Source organism: Atractosteus spatula, chromosome 2, assembly GCF_055471065.1.
Source record: "Atractosteus spatula isolate fAtrSpa1 chromosome 2, fAtrSpa1.hap1, whole genome shotgun sequence".
In the NCBI taxonomy this organism is placed as follows: domain Eukaryota; kingdom Metazoa; phylum Chordata; class Actinopteri; order Semionotiformes; family Lepisosteidae; genus Atractosteus; species Atractosteus spatula.
Window position 1 is genome coordinate 35,881,856 of NC_142707.1, and position 9,813 is coordinate 35,891,668.

General features: G+C 38.6%; 1 protein-coding gene across 1 annotated transcript; it reads left to right on the forward strand.

Annotated features, from left to right (window-relative positions):
• Positions 1-6,804: 6,804 nt before the first annotated feature.
• LOC148839619 (uncharacterized) lies at positions 6,805-8,734 on the forward strand. Its single transcript, XM_088927424.1, has 5 exons — positions 6,805-7,075; positions 7,320-7,471; positions 8,000-8,125; positions 8,248-8,403; positions 8,564-8,734. The coding sequence occupies exons 1-5, from the start codon at positions 6,805-6,807 to the stop codon at positions 8,732-8,734; spliced, it is 876 nt and encodes a 291-aa protein (XP_088783550.1).
• Positions 8,735-9,813: the final 1,079 nt, after the last annotated feature.

Consider the following 9,813-nt stretch of genomic DNA (forward strand, 5'->3'; position numbering starts at 1 on the left):
CAGGATAAACTTATCACAGACCTGCAACTGCTTTCACGGGCTAACCTGTAAGACTCTGCATTATGAATAAGCTAGCACAAGATGTTTTCTTCAAGGTAGAAAAGTTGATTACAGGAAGAAACAAAAGTGAAAGTCCTGGCAGAGACGTGGTCTCAGGGTGTGTGTGAGTATCTTGTCTTCACCTCTCCCAGGCTGGTACGGAATTCTGACAGTAGGTTTAACAACAAGCAATGATTCTTTCTTTTAAGTGTAGTCTTCTGAAAATTCTGTTTACTTAGCTTGCAGCTACCAATTTTCTAACGCACACTCCATAGCTCCACAGTTATATGTGCACATCAATCATTTTCCACAGTCAGGCATTTCTCCTTTCATCCATCCTTCTAAAGAGGCACCTCCGAAATCCTTCTCTCACTCCTTCCCTGACAGCACGTACTACTTTCTCTCACTCTTTGCCTTTGCCCTCTGGCATTTCGGAGGGAAAAAAAGTTATTTAATAGGACACAATAATTCAATTCTAAGGCTTGGACCTCATTTTTAGTTTAGGGTGGCAGAAGGAAAGATTCCAAGAGACTGCCAGAAAAGAAACATTAACCCTGCTGCACAGAATATTTTTGCTTTTGTTGTGTTTTACTTTGAAGAAGAAGCAAAGCCCATCTGTTAAATGGAGATAAGCACTTCTGAATGGATGGAGCCAGATGGGCCACATTTTTCCTCAAATAATTCCTCCATTTAAATACAGCATTCATATATTTGATTTTTATGAAGTACAAAAGTGTACGTATATTTCAGTTTTATTCTCCACTCGTACATGATTAGTTCTCCTAAATTAATTCTTGGACTGTGCTGAAAGATGTCCCACTCCTCCAGTGAAAATGCTAAACGTGCTGATTAACCAGTGGGACATTACAGTTTCTGACTGACTGAAATTACTGACATTCCAATTTTCTTCTTCCCCATTCACCTTTATCATGGTGTTTCATCTTAATTATTAATAATATCTTTAGGCTTTTCTAAATTTGTATTATGTCACTGATCATAAATAAGTTTTGTTGTTTTTTTTCGAAATAATTACAAAAATATGTAAGTGCATAAATGTCTATTTAAACTTGCAACCACTGCAAAGGAAAAGGCAGTAAAAAAGCCATTCTGTTAAAACATGATGTACTGTACCATATGATACACAATACATGCTGATGCAATTCTCATTCTACATCTTTGCATGGATGAAATGCAGTTTATGCATTTATGCTGAAATTTGACTTCTACAATATTAATTGTGTAAACAGCCATTGAGTATTTTAATGTAATTTTAAACTTCTGGTATTTTAATTTAAACTGTATCCTAAAATAACTGATTTACTGTATATAAATAAATGAGTTATATCAGAGCTGAACAGCAATGTTTTAGTAATGCTTTCATATTAGTTCGGGATATCTGGGATATCACATTTTATTTTGTTGAATAATCAAATGTGTTATTGCCCACCTGTGATAATGAGCAAATAAAGTACTGTATAATGAAACCTGAAAAAAAGCAAAACTGAAAGGACATCTGTGAAGGGTTACCATCTGGCCAGATTTCCTTTATACAGTACTTGCTATATTCCAATGAAGTAAATTAGTTGTTTTTTAAAGACATTTAGAAGTGTTTTTTTTCATGAGTTTCTATCCTACATACACAAAGACAATATTGTGCCAACATTATAATATTAGTACTAATAAGTAGATTATATACTATAGGTCAAAGATATTCTCTATTAATAAAACAGTTCAGCACTTATTGCAAGTTTACTTTTGAGAAGAGATTGTATTGAAGTTACCAGAGGACATTTGGGGTCAATACACTATTTACGACTTTCGTTTTTATTCTAAAGCATGTATTGACATGTACTTAACAATTAAGTGGTTTGCTGGCTTGGCAACATAATTTATTTTCTATTTTTTTATTATTACATATTAATAGGTGTAAAGATTTTGGTGCAAATTGATCAACTGTAATCAATTACTGGTCACTTGTCCACACATGTTGAAGACTCACAGACTGATGCTTCAGAGCTTGAACTTCTAACAACTGTCACATGTCTGCTGAGAGAAATGGACAATAGCCATGGCAAACGGAATAAGCTCTGCCAGATTCAATTTACAGTAGCATGAAGTGTTTCAATGCCAATGATTGACTTGACAAAGCCTGGCTTTTAAGTACCCTGTAGTGCTGAAAATCTTTTGGACTCTTTTTTAAATTCCTTTTTCTTTGATAATTTCCTTGCTTTTTGCCAATAATGTACTGCTAGATTTGGAGAAAATAGTAACCTGTAGGGAAGTCATTCCCTGACTGAGAGCTTGATTACATCCCATTTTGCTTTTCTAGTTTTAAATGGTCTGAACCACATCATGATTTTAATTTGTAATGCATTTCAAGGCACCAAAGCGTTTCTCAACTTTATTTGAAAATGCTACAAACCTCTCTCAAACAGTAGAGTTGGGCGTTTCTCTTTGTCTTTGTCAGCATATTGGTGTCCAAAAGGTTTTGCTTTTAGTTTTCGACTGGAGTTGTTGGAGAGTAAACTATTTGATCAAATGAAGAATGGCACTCAGAAATATAAAATAATAGAATTGGGGTGATGTCAAACCTTTGTTTGACTCCCATCTAGACTTTATACGGCTCTATAATGGATTCGTTACTGGGGATTTATGCTGCACTAATTAGGGGTGCTAATGAATTTGGAAGTAAATCCATGCTTCAGAAAGATCAGAGTCAAAGTATGCCTTGGTGAGGTTGCTGTCATTTCAACTGGATCTCTTCATGAACTCAGTTCATACTGGGATTCAGGGAGAAGCTCACCAGCAAGAGAAAAGAGACAGGTCAGGTGATTACTTGTAACGATCTTGCCCCCCCACGGACAGCAGAGAGAGCCTTTGCAATTTCAATAGCTGGATTTTTTTCCTCTCTTGAAGATTATGACATTCAGGACATTCCTGAAATCATTCAGGATCACTCCTTCATTCCAAATGTGTAAGGTGGGGCATGGGGATGTACAGTTATGTTAATTCCTGTTCACTATGCCTAAAACTTATAGCAGGAATTCCTTCACCTCCTGCTGTTTTGTTGCTCTTCATCCGCGTGATGGCTATTATGACATTGTTAAGAGTTCCAAGATCAGATTTAATTAGGTGTTCTGGGATTGAATTGAATATATTGTAATATATAGTGGATACTAGAATTTATTATGAATATATTTTCATAATGCTTCTTCCAATAGACCCTTCCTTAGGTAAGGTTCTGGATACTTTGCCACTGAATAGTATTAAACATATTTTGAACAAACTAATCCAAGTTTCTCTTTTTAGGTATTGAGGATACTTATTTTGAGGTGATCACAAGTAGAATGAAGACTTTTCATTTGTTCTTGGTTGAGTCTTGAGAGCCTTTCTCCAATGCATTCTTCAGTGTATTATCTTTTGGAAGGATTCTTCAGTTCTGTGACATTGATTTTTCAAAGACTTCTGCTTCAGGCAACGTGCTGGGATTAAGTTTGTAAGGCAGAAATGAATGGAAATAATTAGTCCAATTACAATGAGGTCCTGATATTGATCTGGTGATTTCAGTCACATACAATGATATAGTCATTCGGATGCGAACATTTGGTACAATGCTCTGTACATTTGATAAGCAGGAAAATGTTGTTGAAGTTGATATGAAAGGTGATTGTGTGGATAGTTTTTGGCATCTGTTCCATTTCTGAAATGACAAATAGAATAGGTCTGTCCTCCTACAGGTCAGTTTGCTCTTCCTTTGTTTTGTCATGTGAATCTAGACAAAAATCAAGAAAAACATAGGTATATCAATTCCATGCTAATTTGAGAGGATTTATAAGATGCTGTTTGATTCCACCTTGGAACTCATGAAGGTGGTTGATGGTTTCATTCTTGTTAGGAATTCCAAATTCTAGAATTTGATGTTTTTCTTCTGATTTGCTCTTCCAGAATAAACTATGGTTATCTCCACCTTCCCTTCTGCAGCTTAACAGGTGTTGATGTTATGTCTCTGGATTTCTCAGGCCTTTTTCATCCTCGTTTCAATGTCATGGAGACCAAGATGATTACAGGTCTCATTCTGCTTATGGCCTCATCAAAATTTAAAAATGTTTTGGCTGAAACCTCTTCTTACTACTGTTCTGCCATTAATGACTTGAGTACACAGGAAACACCCTTATATTCTTCTAATGCCTTAAAGTATAAATTCCATTCTCATTTAGTCTGCATTATATACTTGTTGTATCTAGTTCCCTTTTGATTTAGTGCAAAACATAATATAATTGTTGGGGCGGTGGCTCTGTGGCTAAGGTGTGCCTGTGGTTGGAAGGTTGCCAGTTCAAATCCTGCGGCTGGCAGAAGAATCCTGCTCCGTTGGGCCCCTGAGCAAGGCCCTTAACCCCAACTGCTCCAGGGGCGCTGTATAAATGGCTGACCCTGCACCCTGACCCCAAGCTTCTCTCCCTGTTTGTGTGTCTGATGAAGAGCAAGCTGTGGTATGTGAAAAGACAAATTCCTAATACAAGAAATTGTATATGGCTAATAAAGTAATCTTATCTTATCTTAATGTAATGAAAATGGGCTTGTTTACTGAAAGTACCCCATTTTGTCTCTTTTAACTCACAACTATTTTACCTTTACTACACTTAAATGTTACATAAACCAGTATAAAACTAAGATTACCTAGGTTTTTTTTTTTCCAAGGTTAAATTTTAAAATGAAACTGAGGTTCAGTTTGCACTTTAGCTGCATTCATATGGAAATATCTAAGTTCAATGCTTAGTCATAGCGTCAAACAAGCTTTTCTGTGTGGGTAGTGTAGACCAGGATGTATTTTTCTTCACTGAGTCAGACCAGAATCAAAAGATTAAAAAATCTAAGGTTCCAGGACAAGAAAGGATATACTTTTTTAAGATTGGGGCTCTTGATAGGACCACAGCAACTTCAAGGTATCTTTCAGTCACACTAAACAGGGACAAAAAGAACAACAAAAATTAAATTCATAAAACAAGGGTCAGCAAAATACAAATAACAAAAGACTGGGTAACAAAAAAACCAATTGTGGGTTACCACCACTGTTCCTCCTATATCGCACAGCAAACTGCCAGTCAAATGCTCTCAAAATGCCGCTTTGCTCTGCTTCTCAGCATCTCTTTTATATGCCCTGGTTCTAAAACAAACAATGAAACATAAAAATAACACAATACATGAAACAAACCACATCCATATATGCAGAGAGCGTAAATGACATGCATACACTAACACTACAGGAGAGTAGTACAATTCATTATAGGCATTTATCAGATCAAAAATTACAAATGGTGCTTTCTTCTGTCCAGGCTTGCAGACCTATAATGACCTCTAGTGTGGGTCCTTCTTTTACAAGGTCTTCGCAGAACCAAAAAACACTGGATTGCTAGCCGTGCAAAGGCAAGTTACAAAGCATTTACTGCTGAAAATGTATCAGCGACAGACTGCTCTGTCACACATGGTGAGTGTGTGTATCTTGGGGTGTGGGAGAATCCAAGGCTTAAACCCATGTGACCACAAGGAGGGCATTCAAACTCCACAGGAGGGCGCTAGCACTCAACACAGAAGTGAACCAAGGACCCAAGAGCTGTTAGGCATCAACGTTATAGTAGCATTATAAACATATACATTTGGACACATTCTTGCTACCTATATGTGTACATCGAATCTGCTTTGAGAAGTGCACTGTTGATGCCATTATAATTCCTGGCAAAAGTTTCCAACGCCCAATACCAACAATTTCAAATTCTACTTAATGAGAAAAACAATATTTACCAGCTTAATTGTAAATGTATAGATATTTTTTGTATATGTACTCTTTAACTTTGAATTTGTATATTACTTTCATGCATTTTCTAACCGCTTCTTTCCATTCAGGTGGAGCCAGAGCCTATCTGACAAGCAACAGACGCAAGGCAGGATACACAGGGGACATACTGGACAGGAACCCCGTTCATTGCAGAGCATACAGACACAAACACACTCAAACATGATCAACGTTCCTAGAAGCCAATAACTTACCAGTATCTTTGGACTTCAGGAGGAAATCGGAACACTATTACAATAAACTGGATACAGTTACAATACGATGATCACGCTAATAAGTGGTCACCTATATTATTACTGCCCTGCATCCAATACTTAATAAAAATTGTATTTCTTTATATAATCTCAATATGTGAAATAAAAATCAAGCTTCCATATTTATATTGTCACCATTATCATATCGTGGTGTGATACAAGCAGGGCTGCAGTATAATCAGCTGTTCAGTGTAGAGCACACAAAAAAACGTGGAACAGGAATTCAGAGACACCCATTAATCCAGGCAGAACATGCAAATTCCACACCAAGTGTGTTCCATACCAAACACAGGCATTGTGTATGACAGTGCGCGAATCACCACAACGAGGAGTCGAATATTATAGCTCAGTTAACAGTATTAAGCACAAATCGAAGTAATTGAAAGGCTTTTGAATATTTAATACTGAAAGGGTTGCTGCAAACAGTTAACAGTGATAAAAACAGCTTTATGAAGTGAGTTATGACATCACACTAATGCTTGGCAACATGAACGCATCAGAATGTTATTCCAGGTGACAGTGGAATTCTTACACTATCACAAGCCTATAAAAGGGGGTCACCCTCTTACATGTGAGGATTGGTCACATTTAATTGTGGACAGCCCTGCACTTACCTTCTTTTGGATTACAAAGTAGGTCTTTCGTTAGCTTCGTTGCTCTATGGGTCAATGTCAGAGTGACCCAAGGGGGCCACAGGCCTGGAAGGCCAGAGGCCCACCAGTTACCCCCCCAGGTGACCATGAATGTGCCTGGAAAAAAAGGAAAAAGAGAAGGCGTCCAGGAAACAAGAACAAAAACTGTTTCGCTTCTTTTTTTCTGAACATCATGGCCCTGTGTGTCTGCTGCGGTGGAGTCACCCCCGGGCCTAATTCCAAAACCCGCAACCGCAAAGAGAAGACCACGGCTACTCCTGCCACCTCAACTTCTACAGGTAAGGAGCTTTTTCTATTAGCCTGAAAGACAACAGTCCTTTTACAAGACTGCTGATAACAGATCTGACTTTGATATGTTTACCCAGGGGTAACAGAAAATAAAATGTGACTTAGTGTGTCATCTGCATCAACCCGTTTACATTCTGAAAAGTGGGGTTCAGGAGAGAAGCCGGGTGTGAAGCACCTCACAGGAATTTATCTGAATATTTCTAGTCTGTTTCTTGGTGGTCATCTGAATTACAGACTCTGATGTGAAGACACCCCCCAGCCCCCTATCAGTCTCGAACAAGCAAGCGGAACCGACTGGGATTCAGCCCAACAACTCCAGCGGCCCCACTCCAGTGACAGACCCTGTCTCTGCAGGACATAAAGACCCTGAAAAAGGAAACACAACTGTGAGTCACATGGGCACTGTGTGAACATTGCGGGTGTGATCCAAGTACCCTGAGAAACTAACAGGTAGAAATGGGGTAACAATTAGAAACTAATAGTTTTCTAGAAATAGAAAAAATACACTTCACTTTACATTCACTTAGAATATACTGTAGGTTTCCAAACCACCAAGGCAGGCCTAACAGGCTCCTAGTGCTTGCAACTTCTGCAATGTCCTTAATATGTCCCTTAATGCTTTTGACTCCAGAGCCAAAATTGCTTCAGATTTTCTAAGTCAGTGCTCAAACTGAAAGGTAGAAACCTGGCAATAGCTGCCCCAATGAGGTCAATACCAGTGATGTCCTATATTATTTCAAATTGTTTAAGAAATTAGCTATGAAAAGGACAAACTTTGTCTTCAACACTTGAAGCTCTTGAAAAAACAAGGGTTCATATGAACAGCTAGAGTATAAATAAAAAACATGCCTATACTATATATATATCTATGAGATGTACACCTTATTCATTGGCCTTCTTTCCTAAACCCACAGCCAGTTGAACAGTTTCCAAGGCCAGTGTCGCCAGAGGCTCCACGGGCTTATGAGAGACCCCCGACCACGAAGTGGGCTGATGTTCCTGTCAAGAAGCCCATCAGGCCAGTTACTGCATCCCCTCCAGTGAGTGAGAGAGTCACAGTGCTGCCGGGACTCCCTGCTACTGCAAGTCTGTGTATCGTTACTGTCTCTGCCAGAGAGTCTGTATGCTTTTTTACATATGTGAATTTTTTTTTTTTTTACAGACAATTGAACCATTTAAAATGTTACCAACACAACCGTTGCCTCTAGTTGGTAATGAAATCCCAGCCCCAGGACTGATTGGCCTCTCAGTGTTGAGGAACGGAAACAGACCAAAATCCGAGCCTCTTCGACTACAGGACACAGGACCCACTGCTAAAGTAAACCCCTTTATTAAAGCTGTCGATGCCATAGGGTTCTCTTGGAAGAGAGCGGGCTGTTGAAATTGCCATGTAAAAAAGGATGCGGGAGAAAGCAGGTTGCCTATTGACATTTCCCTGTCAAGCGATGTCTTCTCTTGTCTTCCTGGTCACTTTGCAGATAGACTGGCAGCTTCCAGGAGTGCCCATTCCTTCCCCCTCCTCCTGGCAAGAGGATGGCAAGGAAGATATGCTGCATGTCTCCCAGGAGTCTTTCAGCAGCACGGACTCCTCTGAGGAGGGCTCGTACATCCTGTGGGCTGAGGTGGGCTCAGAAGAAACAGAGCTGTGAAAGAAAACACGTGCCTTGAAACCATTTAATAAAAGAATCTCAAACTAAATGTGTATTCTGTTTTTTTTCATTATGAAACATCTCTGTGTAACTGTATTCACGCTGTTATTTATGCGTTTATTGTTGACTGAGAGTATCTTCAAGCTACTGAAGATCAGGTACTGTAGGTACTGTAGCTGTGTCTTTTCTTTTCCTTTCAATGTGGAATGAACCTTTACTTTTTAATCGTATTTTATTACTTCATGAAAAGCATTGCTGAAAACACATATTAGTAACAAATAACATGCTTTCATCATTTTAGTATGATTTTTATTGGAGTGTTCTCTTAGTGCTATCATTTCATACAGGAACACATTTGGCTCTTCATCTCCAAGTGTTCCCTGATGATGGCGACAGCATTCTGTAGTACCCCTGTAACACAGCAGGCGTATTTGACAGAATCCACAGACAGGGCTTGTGTATTCTTGGATAATCACGTTTATAAACAATAACACAAAAAACACAAATCCTTGTTTTCATTTGGGTTCAAAGGACATATAATTACCTCTGGCCTTCAGAGATCCTGTCAGTTACTTACACATTGCTGCTACAGATTTTAATAGCTGATTAGACAGCACTTTGATTTAGGTATTGGGTAAGCTATATAAGAAAGGATCCTACTTTTGTTTGAGGGGAAGGTTTTTGACTCTCTGTTTCTTTCTTTGTCACAGATCCCCTCTTCCTCACGAAGAGGAGGAAGAGTTTTCTGGCTGTACATTTCTGACTGTACTTCTTATTTTTGTTTCTAGAACATTGTACCAAGCAGAAGAATCCACATGTAAGCTTCAGGGGAGGTTATCTTTAGGACAGTATATATATACAGTATAAGTAGACATTATAACTGGAGGTTTTTTTCCCCATTCTTACAGATCCAGGACTATCCTACAGCAACTGTACAAACACATAACAGTGAAGCTGAATTATAAGAACTACTGAAATAATTATCTTTGAAATTGTAGTTTGTATTTCAGGGGATTCCGCTGGCAGAAGAAAAGGCAATGATGCCTTGACACAGGAAATGATGTTTGCTGTGGAAGAAC

Coding starts and splice junctions, on each gene's coding strand:
- LOC148839619 (XM_088927424.1), top strand. CDS start 6,805: ATGGGTCAATGTCAGAGTGACCCAAGGGGGCCACAGGCCTGGAAGGCC. Junction 7,076..7,319: donor TGCCACCTCAACTTCTACAG/GTAAGGAGCTTT, acceptor TCTGAATTACAG/ACTCTGATGTGAAGACACCC. Junction 8,404..8,563: donor ACACAGGACCCACTGCTAAA/GTAAACCCCTTT, acceptor GTCACTTTGCAG/ATAGACTGGCAGCTTCCAGG.